At 40.0% G+C, this 21451-nt stretch overlaps 3 protein-coding genes and 1 long non-coding RNA gene across 8 annotated transcripts; 2 read left to right on the top strand and 2 right to left on the bottom strand.

Moving 5' to 3' along the window:
- The first annotated feature begins 81 nt into the window (after nucleotides 1-81).
- LOC117477403 (nuclear receptor subfamily 4 group A member 2-like) lies at nucleotides 82-5604 on the top strand. 5 transcript variants are annotated; one of them, XM_034124060.1, is made up of 8 exons: nucleotides 82-190; nucleotides 275-336; nucleotides 560-1398; nucleotides 2251-2380; nucleotides 2467-2624; nucleotides 3074-3264; nucleotides 3941-4119; nucleotides 4850-5604. In XM_034124060.1, exons 3-8 carry the CDS (start codon nucleotides 565-567, stop codon nucleotides 5092-5094), a joined length of 1737 nt encoding a protein of 578 aa, XP_033979951.1. In that variant the 5' UTR covers nucleotides 82-190; nucleotides 275-336; nucleotides 560-564; the 3' UTR covers nucleotides 5095-5604. The 5 variants fall into 5 exon arrangements, with proteins under 5 accessions (XP_033979951.1, XP_033979952.1, XP_033979950.1 ...); XM_034124061.1 differs by lacking the exon at nucleotides 275-336; XM_034124059.1 differs by lacking the exons at nucleotides 82-190; nucleotides 275-336 and having other exon boundaries at nucleotides 529-1398; nucleotides 4853-5604.
- LOC117477404 lies at nucleotides 4967-7340 on the bottom strand. The gene is made up of 4 exons (XR_004555341.1): nucleotides 7249-7340; nucleotides 6177-6451; nucleotides 5863-5923; nucleotides 4967-5050 (listed from the first exon to the last, which is right to left on the bottom strand). It is a non-coding gene; the product is annotated as an uncharacterized LOC117477404 (long non-coding RNA).
- A 435-nt stretch (nucleotides 7341-7775) lies between these two features.
- arhgap1 (Rho GTPase activating protein 1) lies at nucleotides 7776-19731 on the bottom strand. The gene is made up of 13 exons (XM_034124072.1): nucleotides 19634-19731; nucleotides 17504-17721; nucleotides 17267-17365; nucleotides 16169-16256; nucleotides 15954-16085; nucleotides 14266-14352; nucleotides 13615-13713; nucleotides 13323-13424; nucleotides 13067-13143; nucleotides 12906-12983; nucleotides 12584-12712; nucleotides 11694-11797; nucleotides 7776-11568 (listed from the first exon to the last, which is right to left on the bottom strand). The coding sequence occupies exons 2-13, from the start codon at nucleotides 17625-17627 to the stop codon at nucleotides 11401-11403; spliced, it is 1287 nt and encodes a 428-aa protein (XP_033979963.1). The 5' UTR covers nucleotides 17628-17721; nucleotides 19634-19731; the 3' UTR covers nucleotides 7776-11400.
- A 124-nt stretch (nucleotides 19732-19855) lies between these two features.
- On the top strand, nucleotides 19856-21409 carry arl6ip6 (ADP-ribosylation factor-like 6 interacting protein 6). The gene is made up of 4 exons (XM_034124083.1): nucleotides 19856-20279; nucleotides 20642-20695; nucleotides 20822-20954; nucleotides 21092-21409. Exons 1-4 carry the CDS (start codon nucleotides 20078-20080, stop codon nucleotides 21177-21179), a joined length of 477 nt encoding a protein of 158 aa, XP_033979974.1. The 5' UTR covers nucleotides 19856-20077; the 3' UTR covers nucleotides 21180-21409.
- The last annotated feature ends 42 nt before the right edge of the window (nucleotides 21410-21451 follow it).

Raw genomic sequence — 21451 nt, 5'->3', positions numbered from 1 at the left:
TTGGCGAAAGCGTGCGCACCACGTAAACAAAAGCACATTGACGGTGCCACTGCCAGCCAGTCTGAGTGGGAGAAGTGAACATTCATTTCCATTTGTCTCCAGACAGAGTGGACTTTATACTGATCCTCAGACAGCATCACAGCAGAGATGGGGTTACTTCTCACTGTCCTGAACTGCATGGAGCTCTGAGGTAGTGCATGTTCTTCTTTTTCTCGCTATTTTTGGAGAGATAAATTATGCTTGTCAGTTTAAAGCTTTCATGAAATGCTCTCAGAATTTTTTTTAAGGGGAAAAAGTGGACAATAACATCATCTGGAGAATAAGTAATAACGTAAGGTAATAAAGACTTTTATTAATGCTGTTGTTTATACTGCAAAAGATTTGTCTTAAAGGTCAACATTTTGGAAATGGATTCCTTACTGGCGCGTAATTTATTTCCATTGGACTTTGGCAATAACAAAAAAATTGCTGCAAAAAAAGAATGTTTAATATCAGAAACAAAGTAGTGTATGAACTTTTTCCTCCACTTTAGACTGAATGTATTTGCCCATGTTTGCAGGGGCCATGCCGTGCGTTCAGACCCAGTGCGGCTCCTCTCCACAAGGAGCCAGCCCAGCCTCACAGAGCTCCGGCAGCTGCGACTTCCTCACCCCGGAGTTTGTCAAGTTCAGCATGGACCTTACCAACTGTGAAATATCAGCTGCAACGTCGGGTCCCACTTTTGGCCCTTTGGGGGACACCGGGTACGACGTGAAGCCCCCGTGCCTCTTCCAAATGCCGCTTCAGGGAGAGCATCCGTGCGTAAAAGTGGAGGATGCGCACGGGTGTCCGCGCTATCAGCAGAACCAGCATCACCTGCAGTCCGAAGATCTGCTCTCCTCTCCGGGATCTGTTTATTATTACCGGCCTCCTTCGCCGCGTACACCCATGACATCCAACTTCCAACACCAACCGGGACACATATGGGACGACTCCGGATCTCTGTACAATTTTAGACAAGACTATTTGGCGGCGGCGGCGCACCGGAAAAACACACTTTCCAGATTCTCGCTGTTTTCCCTTAAACACGCGCAACACGGAAATCAAAGCTTGCCCACATGCCAAATGAAATTTGACGGGTCTCTCCACGTGTCCATGAACTTGGACGCACCCGGGGCGCACCAGCCTCTGGACAGCCCCGGGATTCTGGGCTCTAGTGCCCACGGAAAGCAGCCCGGATTGGGATTTCCTCACCCGCTGCAGTTTGCGCACAGCCACCACTTTATGGATTATCAGAGCCCTTGTTCTCCCAGCCGAGGGGAGCTGAGCACGGAGGGGCTGTGCGCGGTGTGCGGGGATAACGCAGCCTGCCAGCACTACGGAGTGCGCACCTGCGAAGGCTGCAAGGGTTTCTTCAAGGTTTGTTCACAAAGCTACTTCATTTTAATGCTGAAAAACTATTTCAACTTGGATATTTTGCAGGCAACTCACATTTAGTATTCTGCAACGAATGCACACACAACATTTTATTAGTTCTGCCTGAATGTCCCCTAGTGATAGCCTTACTTACGCTTAAATTCCCACTGGGACTCCTGGTTGACCTCCTAAATTGCACTTCCTGATTGAAATGCACGTTTTGATCTCTTGACACACGTACGCGTTAAAGGGGCAAATGTCCTGCATGAAAGTGGCCACCAACGTGCCATGAATAAAAAACGTCCCCTTCCCCTCTCTGAAGGAGATTCCCGGGGCGATTCTCCAAATTATGACTGGCCACGACCCTGTATTTACCCAGACTGCCCTGTCCGCCTGCTGAATGCCTTAAACTGCCTCAAATGGCCCACAGGAGCAAGAGTGCTGCCGTTAATTTTTAAAGGATCATTTAAGGTTTTCACTTTAGCCTTTAGGGAAGCTCCTGGAAAATGTGAACCATTTATCAAAGACCCTTACAGAAATATTCCACGTGCCACCAGATATCATCTCGCATATAGGCATGTAGAAAGCCTCCTTTGTTGCCTTATAAACCTTTTGAGGACACCATTAGTTCTACAGACACTGATATTGTGATGAAAGCCTTTGAAGGTCATACAAGATGCCAGCAGCAAAGAACAAGTTCGAAACTGCTTCTGTGTGACTTCATCTTGCATTTGGATATCTTCTGAACTAATCTAAGGTCTTTTGGAGTCATTACAATTAATGGATCTTAGCCAAATCACCCTTAAAAAAAAGAGGTTCTATATAATATCTAAACCAGTTTCTTTCTTCATGCAGCGGACCGTACAAAAAAAAGCCAAGTACGTGTGTTTGGCTGCAAAAAGCTGCCTTGTGGACAAACGCAGGAGGAACCGATGTCAATACTGTCGCTTCCAGAAGTGCCTTGTCGTGGGGATGGTCAAAGAAGGTATAAGCCCAATAAAAAAAAAACGTTAGCTATTCCATAATGGTGTTTCAAATGTAACTGAGAAGTTTTCTCTTCATGCTCTGCAGTGGTGAGGACAGACGGTCTGAAAGGTCGCAGGGGTCGCCTGCCGTCTAAACCCAAAACAGTTCCTGAGTCTTCTCCGCCTGTCATCAACCTCCTGAGCAGCCTCATCAGGGCACATGTGGAGTCCAACCCTCCACCTTCTCGCCTCGAATACTTCAAAGTAAAGCATACTTTCATTACTTTATCAGGGGTGGTTCTGGGGGGGGGGCAACAGGGGCCAGTGCCCCCGTAACACTGACCAGGTACTCAAATCAAATCAGAGACCCGGATGTACAGTGGAGATTCAACTGTTACCTTATATAAAATCAAATACTGTTCATGTTTTTTAATTAAATTGTCACTTCAAGTTACTAAAACAAATACTTTAAATTAAAAAAACTACTGAAACAAAGGACTGTAACTTAAATATACTAAAACAAATAACTTTACAACCCCATAGGTTACATTTAAAAAAAAAAAAAAAAAATGTAAAATAAAAGCAGAACAGAAAAAACACAGTCAAACGAGTGAGAATTGAAAGTTAACCCAAATTAAAAGCCATATTCAAAAGATAGGTTTTGAATGTGCTGTTCTATATTAGAGCCGTGATTGATGTGACCTTTCCCACAGTTCAAGGAGAGTCCACCAGGAGAGGACGCTCAGCATGTGCGGCAGTTTTATGACCTGCTGACCCGATCCATGGATGTGATTCGAGGTTGGGCGCAGAAGATCCCGGGCTTCACCTCCCTTCCCAAACACGACCAAGACCTCCTGTTCTACTCCGCTTTCCTGGAGCTCTTTGTGTTACGACTGTCATACAGGTAAAGAGAAGGCATGTTTCCTCTTTTCTTTGGCACCAATGAGCTCTAAAAAGGACCTTTAAGGAAGTGTTACTGGGGCCTTAAGGAGTTGTTTTCCTGTTTCAGATCCAGAGGTGGGAAGTAGTAGAGTACAAATACTTCGTTACTGTACTTAAGTACATTTTTCTGGTATCAGTACTTTACTCCACTATTTATTTTCTGACGACTTTTTACTTTGACTTCTTACATTTTGAACCCAAATACCTGTACTTTCTACTTCTTACATGTTCCAAACAAGTTACTTTAGTTTGAATGTGTGTTTGGTGGCGTGATCATTATTATTTAGAGTCATTGCGTGCCTATTGATTTGAACACGATCCGTGTATCCATCATTTCCTGGTCTTCTCTAAAGAAGAGGGACCAATGAAAACGTTGTCATGTTGCCGTTGTTCAGCATGGAAACATTCATTAGCTAACAATGACATTATTGTTCTATTCATATAAAGGGAGGTCAGGTACTCTTTAAAACAGCTGCTAGTTATGGGTACTTTTTACTGAAGTACATTTCAAAGCTTTACTTTTACTTGAGTAAAGAAGTTTAGTCAGTACTTCTACTTTCACCAGAGTATTTTTAAACACCAGTATCTGTACTTCTACTTGAGTAAAGGATGTGTGTACTCTTGCCACCTCTGTTCAGATCCAACCCGGAGGAAGGGGAGCTGATGTTCTGCGACGGCTCCGTGTGGCACCGGCTGCAGTGCCTGAGGGGTTTCGGGGAGTGGATCGACACCATCGTTGAATTCTCCTCTAACCTCCAGAGGATGAACCTGAACGTGTCCACATTCTCCTGCTTATGCACCCTCGCTCTGGTCACCGGTGAGATGCTAAAATTAACTTTTGTTTGCCCACTTACGCACGTTATTAGTCTTTAAATGTGTAAGAAGTTTGACCTGGTATCATCATAAACTCATCTCTCTACATTTGGATGATGCAGAGAGGTTTAAGGGGCTGGACATCATGTAGGATAAACCAGAACTGAATATACAGATTTAAAAAACTAGACCTACTTCCTGCAAATATGACTTTTGTTAGACATATTTGTTTAAAAATAGTTTTCATTAAAAGTTGGAAAACTATAACAAACATTAGTTACAGTTATATTTGTATTGTAGGAAAATACATTCAGTCTAAAGTGGAGGAAAAAGTTCATACACTATTTTGTATCTGATATTAAACATTCTTTTTTTGCAGCAAAGAATTAATTTGTCTTAGTTATCTTTTCTTTCACTATTGTACATATTTGCAAAAATAAAATAATACATATGAGAGTAATGAGGTGAAAGGGCTATAGTGTAAAAAAATGAATGACTTTTGTAACACCAGATAAAAATGATTAGGTGGAAAAATAAATAGTCCTCAAACTACGAAATATGAAATGTAAAAAATAAACTGTTGAATGGAATTATTTCACAATAAAGCCTTTAAAAATGAGGCTGTCCAAAGTTAGCAATATCTTCCAAACAATTGAGAAAATAATTAAGATTTCACTGTCTTGTGCTCAGTTGTGTTCACCGTCTGTTTTTCTGACCTGTGTTTTTTGGCGCAGCAGAGCGGCACGGGCTGAAGGAGCCTCAGAAGGTGGAGGTGCTGCAGAACAGAATCATCAAATGTTTGCAGGACGCAGACTCAGACTGCTGCTCCAACCGTTTGTCCAGACTTTTGGAAAAACTGCGAGAACTCCGCACTCTGTGCATCCAAGGCCTGCAGAGGATTTTCTATTTGAAGCTGGAGGATTTGGTGCCACCGCCTGCAATAATAGACAAGTTATTCCTGGACACGTTGCCGTTTTAGAGACACGAGAGTATACACAGGGGGACGTTTGCTCCTTCTACACTTCTTTGGATTTCATTCCAACAGTTTGACATATGTGCACTGCATAAAAAGACATTTTAAAGTCTGATATTGAGTTGTTAAATTGCATTTTTCAGTCAAAATGAGACTGAAAACTAATTTATTTCAAGACTTAATTACCTTGGATTATGAAGGAGACATGTATTCAAGGAAACATGAATTTATAGTCTGTAATTTAAATTATCTTATTTTGCAATGTGATTTTAACTGCTTGTCAGGCTAACACTATTGACTGTAATTGTATTATAGGTTTTACACTCTTATGAAGAGGCAGTTTTTATACAATAAATGTGTTTCCAATATTGTTTTTCATCACATATTAGTCATATAGTGATTAATATAATAACAGTAATGTTCAGTAGTCCATCATGGTCTGGTGTTCTTAGATTAAAGTGTCATTGTCCATGTTTTAATAAAGAAATTATCATTACTTCTGCAGCTGCTCGACTGTTCTTTTTCTAACTTAATTTCTGTATTTTATTTAAAACAAATTCCAAGATTTTTAACTATCATCAATATCCATGTGGCAAATCTCATAAAAGTTCATGTTTCAATGTTTAAATGGATGTTTTTAATGGATTCAGTGCAGTGAGGTATTGGCGAACCCCGGAAATCTCCACTTTAAGGGATGGAATAATGGCTCCCACCTTTCCAAACCTCCTCTGGTGGAATAAAAAGGGCATTTCTGAAAGGTGTGCTGACATTTACCCGGGTCAGTCCCAGGCTTTGTGTGGACAGGAAGCTCTTTCAGCTGCGTTTTAATGGACACCTGTCAATCAGCACAAACAAGGAGGAAGGGGATTATTAACAACCATACTGCAAACACTACTTTGATTTAAATCACCATGACTTTTCAATAGATACAAGACCTTTTTAAACAACTTAAAGGTCCCCTATTATACTCCTGAATCTTTTTTCCTGAAACTTTCAGAGTCTCTTTACACAGAGGGGACACATGTTGATGTATACATTTTTTTTCGCATAATAGGTGACCTTTAAATATATAATTTAGTGTTATTTACGCATCATTCAGACACAATTGGCCTCAGTCGATGACTTCATATGAGTCTCCTTGGAGTGTTTCCTCCCCTCAAAGGGAGTCACATGGTGAAGATCTCCCCACAGTCGATTGATCTTGTTCCCCTGATTCGTCACAAAGTCGCTCTAAGCTGTGAGGAGGAAGAGGAGGAAGAGGAGGAAGAGGAGCCGGGGGCCAGACGTGATATTTCCGTCTGTCGGTGTGTGTGACCTGCCCTTTCCATCACCTCCCTGCTCAGGATTCCTTTTGTTTTTTCTCCTGAGAGAAGACAAAAGACATACTTGATTTGAAACAGTGAAGGTCAAAGAGTGCCTGCAGTGTGTGATCTGGAAGTCCTTCCTGTGCCCTTTGACCCCCGGAAGCTCTCAAGCTGCAGCTCATGCTCACTTGTGTGTGAAGGATGACATTTACTTCTATTCAAATTAACCGGAAATATATGCATTCATAAGGAAAACATGCATACTTTTCCATTTCTAATGGCTTTGTTCCTTCAGCAACCTGAACGACCTGGAGCAAACTGTCCAGAGGAACCCAAGCTGGTAGATATTACCCAGAAGACTTTAGGCTATTATTCTTGTCATTGCACCAAAACATTATGACCGTATGTCTGGTCCACCTGACATTTTGCATGCTTTTCTGCTTTAAAAAAAATCACATAATTGTCCTTTTAGACATTAACCAATCTCAGTTTATTATTATAAATATATATATTTCCCCGCATAGACTGTATGCATCAGGGATTACTGGAAATTAACCAAAACACTCGTATTAATGTTGGGTCTCGATAGATGGCAGTTGAGTCAAGATTTCCGCCTTTTTTAACTCAGAAATTAGGTTTAATATTGTGTAAAGGACGTCTATTGACCATACATTTCCAAAAACAAGAGTAAAACATATGGTAATAAATCAGAATAAAGTTGGCTTAAAGGTGCAACACATGTTTGGGTGATTATGTATACGTTCATCTATAGAGAATAAGTTGCACAGTTGATAGGAAGACAACACACGGGTTAATAACAATATTTTTACATTGCTTTTTTCAATTGTAGTCTTACCTCTACTATGATAACCCTGCATCAAACTAACTGCTGTGTTCCTGGGCCGGATGCTCCAGATCTGGGTTCTTCGGAGTGGACAGCAGAGGGCGCCGCAGCTGAGGGACGATCACAGTTAATTAAAATCTGGTATTCAGTTTAAAATGTCGAAAAGTATATATTAATATATGATCAAAATAAATTGATACATTCCTATTATAGCATGTTGAAAATATCACAGAAATCAGGGTATGAGAATGTTAAAATATCATGAATTTAATCATAGCATAGTACATCAAAAAAAGATATAAAAAACAAAATGATACTTTAAAAAGACATTCAAAGGTCTATAAAAAACCTGAAATGTAATTGAATAGTTTTTAGTGAAAAAAAGTCATAGCATAGCATGAATGAAAAAATAAACCAAAATATAACTATTTCAATGTATTAAAATAAATGTATCTGTGTGTATAAAAATATATATTTGTGTTAAATGTTTAAAATTGGTTTATTTTTTACAATTTAAAAACAACAGTAAAAACCTGAGCGTGCTTTTACCATTTGTTTATTCTTTGCACACATTGAAATTACAGTTTTTTTACCATTATAATAATACATATAACAAATATCCACAACATATCAAAAGTAATTGCTGAATGAAAGTGGTTAAGAAAATAAGAGCACCTCTCAATATATCCACCCAGAAACCTAATCAATAGTAAGGTTGCCCATGATGACAGGTATTGATCAGCAGAGTTGACGAGAACCAATGATATCGTAGAATTGTACTTTGTTGATATTACTGTACAATTCAAATGCTCCATTCAAAAATAACTTTTATCTAGTCAGATCAGAAAGTTGAGGAATAGGTTGTGAAACATCATATCAAATAAAAAGTGATCCAAAATGATAATTTGAAAATGTTCATGAATTGTAATGTATTATTTGGTTGACTAGATATTGTAGGAATTCTAGGATCAAAGACTGAAAGCCAAATAAATGATAAGGTGCGCTTTGGGAGCAGTAGGGCCATGCTAAGAGAGATACATCAGGGTAAACAAAATGACTAATCCATATTGAAATTGTACAATTATTAAGTAATACCAGAAATGATTTGCGATCATGAGTCACATTAGAGCTGGGTTCAAGAAGCCTTGGAGTCTCCATTGTCCCCTCTGGGTTTTCTGTTCAAGGCACCTCAGTCCTGTTGTTGATGCTGTCAACAAACAAACACCAACGTTGTGTCTGTACACTGTATGTCACGCACTGTGAACATGAATTTCCACCATGTAGCATTGTCTCAAATTGCACATGTCAAATGCCGTGAGGTGACTATTAGCTGTTAGCTAGCTAGCTAGCTCTCGAGCAACAACATAGTACCAAATCATTCCAGACTGCTCAATTAGCCCTATACAATGAATGCTTGCTTCTTTTTGACACCATTATAGTGGTACGTTACTTAGGAAAAATAACAATGTGTAGCACTTTTATTCGTAGTGCTGTTTTTTTTACCATAGCAACCGCACAGTATCTAGTATCAACTTTTTGGGTGTACCAGGTACACATTTTGCCATACTATTGGGACACACTTATGTGCTCAAAACAGCAAATGTAAGTACAGAAAAATGCACAAAGCTCTGTTGAGCCCATGTTAGAATCTATGGCAGAACGGCACACTGGCACTTCAATGGCTAATCCACATGATCACTTGGGTGGAACAAATAAGGCAAGGGCATGCACATGGTCACACACACATATACATTTTCTGTTATCAAAGACAAACTTGTACCTCTGAGATGATATGAAAAACGTTCATATCATTTTTGTTTCTTTACAATAAGCTGTACAACTTTCCCATCATATCAAATAATGAACATCACCAAGATCGGAGATACCATCGCACTTGACAACAATAATACACACGCACACACACACTGATAGGAGTTATTCTACTACACTTAATATTTAAATCCCAACATTTTTTCTACTCAACTGTCCAGTGTCCAGCTAAGTTAGCATCAACACACACCCATATGCATCTATATTGACGGGACTGGGAGTTACAACATTAACGATTGTTTTTCAGCTTCAGTCAACTTAATCTCTGGTGCTTTTCAGTCACATTATATTAAGCATCGTAAAAAAATACAATACTTATATTAACCCAAGGCTAGTATTTTGGCTATTGACAAACAGACACGACTGATTCAATGCACAGTTTGGCCAGGAGACTTAACATTAAGAGCACAACTACAGGAAAGGAGACACAACTGATCACAGAGGTCAAACAACTAACTGTTTTCAGATAAGGTCATATACAGCATAACACTATACAACTATAGTTCAAAAGAACACTAACTCAGGAATACATGTTTTGATTTGACATGGAACCCAATGCTTTAGATGAGCTGAGATTGGAGACAGATGGCAGAAAAGGAGCTATTTGATTTAAGGCTTTGGGAACTGAATGAAGAGGCACCACTCACAACAACTGCAGGAACACTTGTTGGTAGGGAATTACACCTGATGAAAAGATTTTAAGTGAACATGGAGCGTTTGGAATCACTACCTTAAGCTACATTAACACACACTAGTGCAGTAATGACACCCAGTAAGCAAAGGCTGCAAAGCAAAGAGTGATGGAGTTTTGGCTCTTGGGTTTCAGTTTGACTTGACGTCACACTTCTCGGTCTGATCGGTCAAGTCTTAAACTTTGTGATTAAAGTCCTAAAGAACAGCTTTCTGTCATGCTCAAATAACCTGATGGTGGCTCTCTAATTAATCAAATGTGTAATCTGTATTTAGCAGACTGTTACAGCTGAGCTTATGGCTAATATCAATTTAATACTTAATAATGTATTTAGTCTGGTCATTTCGGAAAACACCTTATCACTGGTCTGAGGGGATAATGTGTGAACAATACTTAAAAATAGCCCCCATACAGTGGCAGCAAGAAAATCCCTATCAAGCATTTGTGGCTATATAAAAAAGTGCATGTGTGTGTTATATAAGTGCACGTCTTGTTGTGGTTTACCCATGACTAAGAGACCATTATCACCAGAAACCCTTATACAGCTTAAACTAACTTCATCAGCGGCATAAGCATTAACCAAAAGTCAACAGGGCGTCAAATTGTGTAAAGGAATATGATGTTCCACGGAAAAAACGTTTGGGATGTGACCAGAATTCTGACTTTAATCTCAGAATATTTTGAAAAAAGTCAGAATTTAAATTAACCTGAGACGTTCACGCACCTCCGTAATCTTTAAGTTTGGCATCATAACAGAGAGGCCGTTTGGTTTTTTGAATCTGCACCTAAAAATGAGGATGTATCGCCCTGCCTACAGGTGTTATGGCAGAGGTATACAGGGAAGTCCAACTGCTATTCATCTGTGTATAGAAGTTAAACATGATAGGGCGGCCCAGAGACGCCTAAATACAATATAAACACAAACATGTAGGTTGGTTGGGACAGAGCTGTACAGTAGGTGTGTGAGACTCACCATGCATTCACACCGGATCCAACAACTCATATTTTACTTGATTTAAGCCAAGGAAGATAAACTGATCATGGTACAACACTTAAAAGTGTGCTAGCCTGAATTGTATCTTCATGTTCATCTAGGGAGGAGGATACATGTGAAACTTTTTTCTCTCTTTTTTCTATTTGTGACCAAAATGAAGGATATCGCCACCTTCTTTTATTCTGTTAATATCTGCTGTGAGTTTATTCAAAGTGGTTATTTCTGTAAATCTATATAATCTTGTTTTTGGTTTGTTCATGATTACCGTTACATCATGAGGCTGAATGACAGACAGCAGAAGCAGAAAGAATATATGACTCGCCACTTTGAAGTTGAATCAGCGTCTCCAAATTCCTGTCATCCCAAAGTGAGCCAGTGTGAATGTGGGCAAGCCAACAAAGTATTTCCTGTTGAAGTGTGTGCTATAACGCGTTTATTGTAAGGGTTATTTGCCTGCAGTCTAATATTTCTCCTATATCCTTCTTGGTGCCTCGAGCCACATGGAAATGGAGGCTCTATATATAGAGACAATGCTAATCAGAATGTAGAGAATGGTGTGTGCAGAATGAATTTTCAGAGTGTCTACTGTTTTGATGGACTGACTGGAAGAGAGCCTGCAGGGTGGAGGGTGGAGGGGGGTGGGGGGGGTTTAGGTGAAGACCAGATGCTGGTGGTCCAGCAGGATTCTGGTGAAGTTGTTGATTGGCCCAATGGCACTGAGTGACATAGCGTTGTCCCGCCCCCAGAGCAGGTTAGGCCCAAACACCACAGCCAGGTTACTGTTGGTCATCTTATTCACCTCACTGTTGGCTGACACCTGAACACACACACACACACACACACACACACACACACACACACACACACACACAGGTTACTGGTGATTACAGACCAGCTGCTGATATTCTCTAATATATAATAGGTGTGTTCCATCAGCTGTACCTGGGCCAGGAATGAGATGAGGTACCGCAGTGACACGTTGTTCTCCTCTGGCAGAGACTCCATCAGGGTCTTCAGCTGCTCCACCTGGCTGTCAGTGGGTACAGCTGAACACAACACAAGCACCAATCAGAGCTCAGGACACTGGAGGGAGCATGGAGACAGAGGCAGCGATACATATTCCAGATAGAAAGAAGCTGTTGACAGTAAATCTTCAGGAATGACAAAATGACTTAAATAATAGAATAGAAAATACAAATAAAATAAATATAAACCTAAAAGAAAATCCCAAAAAATAATAATCAGGAAACAAAGTGGAAGCTGCTGCAACAGGCTGCCATCTCCTTTGTCTGATTGTGCTTCTGTACACTCAGACTTAATTTTCATTTCAAACAACCTCTGTATAATATTAAACCTGCTTCTCAGGTCTGTTTACTTTCTATTTATTATTATTACGTTTTGTTTTCTATTTTTGGGGCACTTAATAGAATGATCTGTCAATCAAACTGTATTATCAATACTATGTGAGTCCAAATAAAGAGTACAAAATTAATTAAAAAACATCTATATATGCAAAGTCTTTGCAGGGGTATGAATCTGAATCTTTGATCAAATCTTGATTACTATCAAATGTATAAGTACTGTAAGTACTTTTCAAAAAATGTGTAATGAAATATATTATATTAGCGCAGAATTGACAATCCAAAATGCAATAGTCATAACTAAAGTTAAGGAACCTGATAGGGATAACTCTGATCCTGCTACCTCATACTTCAAAGTTGTAAAGTTGATATTATTTGTGTCTGAATAATTATAGTTTCCATCCAATTCCAGCAGAATGAGATTCTTAGAAACTCTGACGCTGAAATGAAAAGAGTGTAATTCCAACATACAGCTGAAGTTGACGATGTCGTTGTAGAGCTGGTAGGTGAGGAGGGGCTCAGGCAGCTCCCTCAGGAACGTCTTCAGGATCACAGCAGCCAAGTGGACATCTTCCATCTCTCTGAAATTCACAGTTGCCCCTAGAAAACACACAAACACACATCACCGCTGAGTCCATCCTAACTCCAAATACACTGCACTCATCACTAGTGGTTTTTCTGCGCTTCATACACCCATGAGTCTTCACCACTTCCCCTGTAGACGGGAAGTTAAAAGACACTTCCTTGTTGCTCAATAGAGATGAATAGAATGTAACCAGGTCATTGATCATACCCGAGTTGTACTGGAGCTGCGTCTCCTTCACCAACGTCACGTTAGCAGAACGTCTGAAGATCCCTTCAATCTCCAAACCTAACAGAGAGAAAGACAATCCATTACTGAGGACAAAATGATCAATTCTGTGTCTCGAATTTGACCAACAGAAGAAGAGTTACCTTGCTCTGAAAGGAAATTGATGGTGTCTCTCATCACCACGGGAACTGGATCCTCATCTGGACTCCTTTGTTTGAGTCTGACATACACACATGTACCATAGAGTTAATTATTGAAAGTATATACTGTCTTTAATACAGTAACCATCCTTCGTTTAGCATTTAGAGTAAAGAAGTAACCCAGTAGACAGTTGCTTAAAGGGAAGTACCTAATATCAGTAGATCTAACACACACACCAGCAGAGATGTGGTCACTTACATTGCAAGTGGCACCCCAAACACCTGGTTGGGGAGGGGGGGGCTATGAAGAGGAGACACGGGGGGCTCAGCGCCTGATTTCAGAGACAACTTGTTGTCGTACCTTGCACAGAAACAAACCAAAAGATCAGTTATGGCTCAGGGTGGGATTGAAAGTAGAGACAGTAATCAAACAAATGACTTCAGAACCATCAATGTGTGCAGGGTGTACACAGATAGGAAATCAATAGCAGATATGACTTGTGTATCATTTTAAAGAGATTTTGCAGAAGTACATTTGGATCAGCTCTTACTCTTTGACCCGGGCAGGAATGATCAGCTGCTCACACTTCACCACATCCTCCAGCTCACTCAGATAACTCACGTAGTTTATCTTCCTGCCAAACTTAAGACTGCAGACAGAGAGACAGAGAGAGAGACAGACAGAGACAGAGACAGAGACAGAGACAGAGACAGAGAGAGAGAGAGAGAGGACATCCAGCGGTTAAAATGGAAAAGAGGATTCTGCCAAATAGGTGACCTTTAAATAAATGTCACTATTGTTGCCATCTGAGGTAAACAATAATGATTAAGCCGATGACCTTCTGATTAAAGAATCGCAATATATTTACAGTATATTGGCTTACAATAATGCTCGATATAAGTTACACACATTTACTACAGCTGCAACAAGTTGGCATTTCTGATGGAGCAGTAACAGAAAAGCCAATGTGTGTGTTCGGTGGCATCTTGTCTAAAGAAGACATTTGTTTGACAGCAGGTCAGTTTGAAATATTGCAGTATATTAAAACTCAATTTCAACTCAAAGTGTCCTGCTGACAAGAAAAGTGTCAAACAAGAGTGGCTTACATTCTGAAAGGGTGAAGAAAATCTAATACTTGCATTTGGCAAAGTACATTTCTGTCCTGTGTAATAATATGTGTAACTTTACAAACAAAGAGAACCTGATCAATGGTTTGAAGAGGATCAGTAGAGTCTTGATGAACATGGTAGGGTGGACGATATACAACGCCTTGATGTTCTTCTTATACCTGAAACACAGAGAATATTCTATAAGGTCCAGGTGACAAGGATAAGGTTCTGAGGTATCGTATCTGTTCATTTCACTGAGGCATGCGCTGTACGGATCACTTTAAAACCACCGTTAAGATTGACCCTTCGATTTCTAGCTCAATGTTTCTGCATGTTGATGTATTGTTCCATATATAATACATATACAAGTACCACATATTTAGCCAAACTGCAGATAATATAGTACTTTAAAACATCACAACTACATCTCAGATGTTGGTGTCATGCTCAAATAGCAAGTTTTGTTTTCTAAAACTATTTTGTATCAATGATAAACACTCCTAAATGGAGGATGCAATAGGCAAGGAGGTCAAGGGTAGAGAAAAAGATGTGTAGATGGATTGAAATGTGTCTTATATTGTAAATTCATTTATATAAAATACACATAACTGTAGGGATGGGTACCGAGTCCCGGTATTAAACGGGCCCCGGGGCTGAATTATTAAAGACCGTGGTACCGTTAAGCTCCGACGTTATCGGTCTTTTTATGGGTACTGGAGACATGTAACAAATATATGTAATATGTATTATTGCTACACAAACATTATATTGCAGTTTTAGTGTCGCCAACTCCGTTTCTAACACGCAAAAAGACTGCAAAATGCGTCTATGATTATTGTTAGTATTTTCGATCTCTCCCCCCCGCCTGTGTGCGAGGAGGCGGGGCAGTTTACACACACGCAGCTGCTACATGCAGCAACACACACACACGGAGGAGATGGCGGAGAGAACGCGCTCCGAGGTGTGGTTAAACTTTCCCCGTCTCCATGTGGACAATGCTCGTTACCAAAAGTGCAATAAGAGTTTAGCATGTAAGGGCGGTAACACGAGCAATTTGTCTAAACATTTAGCAAAAGTGCTCCACATCCAGACGGAGGAATGCACCGACTGTCTTTCTAGTAGCTCTGTAGCCCCATCCACGAGTAACGTTTCCACGTCAGGTATTATGTGTGCTAGCAGCAACACACGGAGCTAACTCAATGATACAAACATGGGTTAATGATTAGAGGTAACTGAGTTAGTTATTTTGTTAAAGTTTCAGCTATTCTGTTTACAGTTCTGTCATCAGATTATTTAATACCATTTGTTAAAACGTTGTTGTTTCTTTTGATGTGAAATATTATGTATTTCATTTAAATAAAAAGCAATGTTAGTTTTGTTCACAATTTGTTTACCTAATTTTTTCTTCAAAAGAACCGATAAAAGTACCGTTAAAAGACCAGATCGATAAAAGTAGTACCGTTAAAACCTTAACGATACCCATCCCTACATAACGGTGTATAGAGTGTGCTTTATTTCACATGAACTTGAGAAGTTTGTTCTATCATCTCCCATAGTTGTTTAATTAGTCATGCTGTGACTTTTGCAAACCGTACTCCACAGCTGTTAGACTGATCATTAAATCCAAGGGAGCTAATCTAGTCCGTCTTGTAAAAGCAGTGATGCGTTGTCAACATATTGTTGTCATAGAAACATTTGAAAATGCCTTGTGAGGGTTTTTGAGGATGGTATGTTGACACAGCAGATCAGGAACACTTGTCATGTGAGTCGATGCGCTTACTTTCTGTCAAACTCCCTGTATGCATCCCGCAGCCAGCTGAGAGAGGGTTTGTTTTCACTGGTCAGCCCATGATGGAAATAGATCAGAGTGTAATCACTTTCAACATACTGATCCAGTGTTCCTTTAAGATACCTGCAATGAGAATAATAAAACATGTCACTTTCATTTAAATACATGTGTATTTGGAGTGCATTTAGATGTTTACTGGTTCTTACATCAGCAGCTTGTGATGGTCCAGTTGGTGATGTGGAGGCATCCTACATGCGTTAAACACTATCACCTTCCTGCCAAAGTTATCATCACCTACAAACAGAAAACACACATGGATTCAACATTATCATGACCTGCTGTTGTTTCAAAAACACTGGTGCTGCTGTTAAATAAGTTGATAAGCACTCCAAATGTTACACATTGACCTGCACATTTAAGTAGGGATGGAAGTTTCAGCTATTCTGTTTACAATTCTGTCATCAGATTATTTAATACCATTTGTTAAAACATTGTTGTTTCTTTTGATGTGAAATATTATGTATTTAATTTAAATAAAAAGCAATGTTAGTTTTGTTCACAATTTGTTTAGTTAGTTTACCTTATTTTTTTCTCCAAAAGAACCGATAAAAGTACCGTTAAAAGACCGGATCGATAAGCGGTACCGTTAAAACCTTAACGATACCCATCCCTACATTTAAGTGTGAAATAGTGTTGGTTAAAGATGAACAGATTCAGATCAGTCTCACTAAATGTATTTTGGCATACCAATGATCATCTACACAAAAGGTATTCTTCAGTCCCCACATAATTAAATATGGTCCCACACATATATCTCTGATGCACCCAAAGATATGTGTGAAGAAATATTTTCAACATTCTGGTTTAAGTTTGCAACTGAAGAGAGCCAAAGTGAGGAAGTAACGATGATGTTGGATTATTACAGAAACTAAGATCTTTGGCCAACACATGATCAACATCCTTACATGTTGCTTTCAGCCGCATAATCTCCACATGTTAACACCACTTTATGATTTTGAAGTCAAAAGCTAATGCTAAGAATGAAAGGTCCCCTATTATACTCATTTTCAACAGTATATTACAGGTCTCAGATATATACAGAACAGCCCTTAAAGTGACCTTTAAATGAACTCTGTAACGGTGGCTCTGCGTCACCACTGTTAGGCCACTGCGAAGCTAAAGGCTCAAAATATCTTTGAGAAGCTTACTCTTTATTCATTTCTTTGTGAAGCTTACGTGTGGATTATTTTGTACTTAATTAATAAACAAAAGTGCTTTGAAAATAAATGTTTTGAAGGACCGACCTGCAACTTCAATGATTTGATGCCGGGCGATGTCATAGAAGGGATGGTCCCAGGACAGGTGGGGGGAGTCGGCATCGAAGCGCTGGGACATATCGGTCTCTGAAACACACACACACACATCTGAGTCCTGACCTCATAGTTCAAAGGTTAAGGTTAGATATTAAGATGTGACCGTTAGCCATAGTGAATGTCAATAAGATTATGGTAAGGGTTAGGGGGTCTCTAACGTGTTCTCACCCGACTTGCTGAGAGTGGTCTCATCTGCGGGCCACTGCTGGTCCTCTATCGTTGTCAGCTTCAGCTGTCCCAACTGTGCCGTCGTTGGGTCTTCGCCCAGATCTACCAGCAGCTCTGAAGACATCACGCTGCAGAAGAAAAGCCCTACACACACACACACACGCACACACTCACACACCACACACAGCTGCAACTTCCACAGAGGAGAAGCCAAAGTCCTGCAGGAGACAGAGACACCGAAGGTCAGCAGGGTATGGGAACATTTCAGGACATTTATTTATTTAATGCGCTAATTTCTATTTGTATAAAATCTGTTATTGTTGGGGGCCACCCATTTTGTGGGGCCAAAACGTGTCAATGTAAATACATTTCCAACCAATGAAAAATAAATAAATACTGTGATATATCGTGATCATTTGGAAATATACTGTGATATGAGTTTTTTGTCATACAGTACCGCCCAGCCCTAGCTGCAACTAACATTCTGCTTTGTCTTTTTATGTTATTTTCCTACCACAAAGCCACAGTACACTGTCCTTCTGAGTGAAGCATGTGACGGCTCTGTGCTGGAGTCCTCTGCAGATGACTATTGAAATACTGCCTCAAGCAGCTTGACTGCACACTGTAAAGCTCAGTGAGACCGTGACATTAGCATAATATAACTGCTTCAAATAAAGCTCTTCCTCTTCTCACATATTAACTCTCTCCCCGTTTTATATACTCACACTCATAATCTCCCAACCCCCACATATTTACCCACATACTGCTACACGCACACCCCCACACACAGCCTTGTCTCCCTCTTCTACAGTATGTGATGTTATAGTTGCTGACAGCATGTTGCTTTAAATACATATCTAACCAACAGTCAGCCTATTGCTGCTAACCAACCAGAGACACACACATATTGAGACACACAACCACACACACTTGGCCTGTTTTGAGTCACAAGCTGTCAGGGAGGGCATCGGGATTAGGATTTTGGATTTTAACAATAACAGGTTCCTCTTTTTTTTGTTTTTTCCTGGACACAACACTATTTTGCTCGCACAGCAGGAGAGCCAGTATCGGTTAGAGCAAAAGACACACATCACCGAGATCATCTTCACATGACTAAGCTCTATTGCCTAATTCTCCACCACAAGTCAAACACATAAAAGGGTTGGGTGTAATTTGAAAATGAATGACTGCCAATCTGGTTCTGCTTATTGATCTGCATTAAATTCTTGAAATGTCAAAACAGGTCACACACACAACAACAACAAATGATATGATTCAATGATCTGTTCAATCTATTTTAAATCAAAAATGTATTCTGATTATTACATTAATTTTACAATTACCTTAGTGTCCCCCTACTGTAACACTGACATGGTGCAATTTCACCCTCTCCATGTAAATATAGTCTGCAATATTCCAAAATCCAATAATAAATATCTTCGTTTTATTTAGTTATTTGGTTCAAGATTTCTATAATCAGCTAGTCAGGCCTGAGTCCTACAGGTAAAGGAGGGGATGCTTGGTTGCTCTATGGATGAAGAACATCCGGGTAATTTTACACCAAGGAGGTCCACCTTTTTTATATTTTGCATTTGAGGTGAAACATTTGATAATTAAATGCTGATAGATTATGTTGTGAAAGACACAAGGACAATAAAGCAGTGATCATTTCAACTGTAAATGTGTACAATGTAATGCTAAGTGGAGTTTATCTGTACATGGGGAAGTACGATCTCACGATAGCTATTGATCATGTCTGCTAATAAGAGCAACAGGTGAGCGGTCAGATAGCTCATTTACTTTACCCGGAAAGTCCGTTTAACAATAACAGGTCCGTCATTTTGGCTGGTGCTTTAGAAAAGCTAAATGCTGCCAAGCTAGTAGCAGTATGCAGATACGGATACACATACATGTAGTACGAACGCTGTGTGGACATTAATGGGTAAAGAGAACGACTACTCTTAGCTAAAGCAGCAGCAGAGTAACGTCACAAACCAATGTTACCACTACATGTAGCCCCGTGGTACTGAACGACTGAGTACACGACAAATAAATGATCACGCGACCATTGTGCTCCCGCCTTTTCTATAACAGTACCAAAGCAGCACAGTGGATTTGTATTAAACGTACCGTGATGTTTAGTTTCCTTATGGTCACCAGGTGGGCTTTGTGGCGTCTCAAGTAGATCTGATCACTGCTGTTGACAGACAACAATAATGCGTCAACACCTTTTCCGGTTTGTTATTTTCAAAATAAATGTACACATTTCTGCCTATGAGATACCGTTCCTTTCAAAATAAAAGCTCTGATAGGATGCTCCTCTCCTAAATACAACTACAGTGACGGAATAGCCCGAGGGACAATTATGTGTGCGGAAGTGCGACTAAAGGACTAAACATTCCTGATGCTCCTCCGGGACGCTCAGTCATTTTTATAATGTGCACTTTTTTACACATATAGTCTGTCTCGTAAAGGAGTCAGTTAATACGCTATCTGTCCAATATAACGTAAAAGCAAGTTACGTTAAAGTGCGTCAAGAGAGGCACGGGGAACTTTTCAGAGGCATTTCCGGACATGGAGCACAGAGACTGTCCTTCTGTGAGACCCGGGGAGAGTCTCCTGTCAGGAGAGAATGAATGTGGAAGAGCGGGACCAACGGTCACCAACCGGAGCGGCTTTAAACCGTGGCCGGTGCTCGTGCTGTCAGTCCTGGGCTCCGCTGCAGCTGCGGCCGCTGTGGGCTGTGTGTGCGCTCTCATCTACCCCATACTCAAAGGTAAGCGCGTGCGCCTGTGGACAGAGCAGAGGTGTGTCTCGCGCACACAATGATGTGCAAACTGCTACTTTTACATACAGTTTTCTGAAACTTGACTATAAGCTACAAATAATCAGTGGTGGATAAAGTAGTCCGAGTATTTACTTGAGTAGCCTACAAGTAGCTACTACTGTAATACCAAACTGTGAATATACTAGATTTACAGTACTGCATCAAGAATGGCACTTAAGTAAAAGTATTTGAGTATGATTAGGAAAATCTACCTAAAGTATTCGGGGTAAAAGTACTCATTGCAGAAAAATGTTTTTAAAAATTCTGAGAAGTCAGATTTTTTTCCTCATAATTCAGTTTTTCTGTTTCAGAGCTGCGTGCAGAAAGAGTGAGAGGGGAGGACGGGACTGAACAAAGGATGCTGGGTAAAAATGGAGATTTGTTCATTTAGTCCCAGATTTACTGATCTGTTGAACACATGAATAGAGTATTGTATTACAAGTATCAATATATCATTATGTACAGTAATTGTTCAGTGTGTGTGTTTGTAGGTTTTTGGAGTATCCTGGTGCTGTCAGTATCAGTGGGATGTATCTGTTGTGTCTTCTCGTGGACCCTCAGCTACCTGGACTCGTACCAGCCTGGCATTTTATCCATAAAACCGCTGAAACCGGCACACTTCAGGTAAAAAAAGCAATATATCAGACTGATATCTGAATATTAAACAACATCCAATCATTGTGGATCAGAATAACCTCACTAGCCGACAGCAGTTAAGGGATACAACATTTTAAAAGCAGGAATCTGTGTTTTTCTTCTAGAGATGCATCTGGTTTCAACATGGGTTTTGGCGTCGCTGTCCTTAATGGCATCATGTCCATGCTCACTGTCATCTGGAGCCTCACCTGACACACACACACACCCTCAAAGGCATCGAGCAGCCTGTGATGGGTAAAGGAATGGAATCTTTACTATTAAATCGAAATGGACGTGTATTCATTATGTGTTTAAAGGACCACAGGACAGTGTTTCTGAGGAACAGGAAATGACCTGATTACACATCATGTAAACCGCCTTGCAAAAGTATTCACCCACTTGTTTTCCTATTATATAGCATTAAAACCTGTCATTAAATGTTGGTTTATTTGGATTTATTGTTAAATTAAAGCTAAACATGTCTA

This window comes from Trematomus bernacchii, unplaced genomic scaffold, assembly GCF_902827165.1.
Source record: "Trematomus bernacchii unplaced genomic scaffold, fTreBer1.1, whole genome shotgun sequence".
Classification (NCBI taxonomy): Eukaryota; Metazoa; Chordata; class Actinopteri; order Perciformes; family Nototheniidae; genus Trematomus; species Trematomus bernacchii.
The sequence above is the reverse complement of the archived record's forward strand: the minus strand, read 5'-3'. Positions and strand labels throughout refer to the sequence as shown.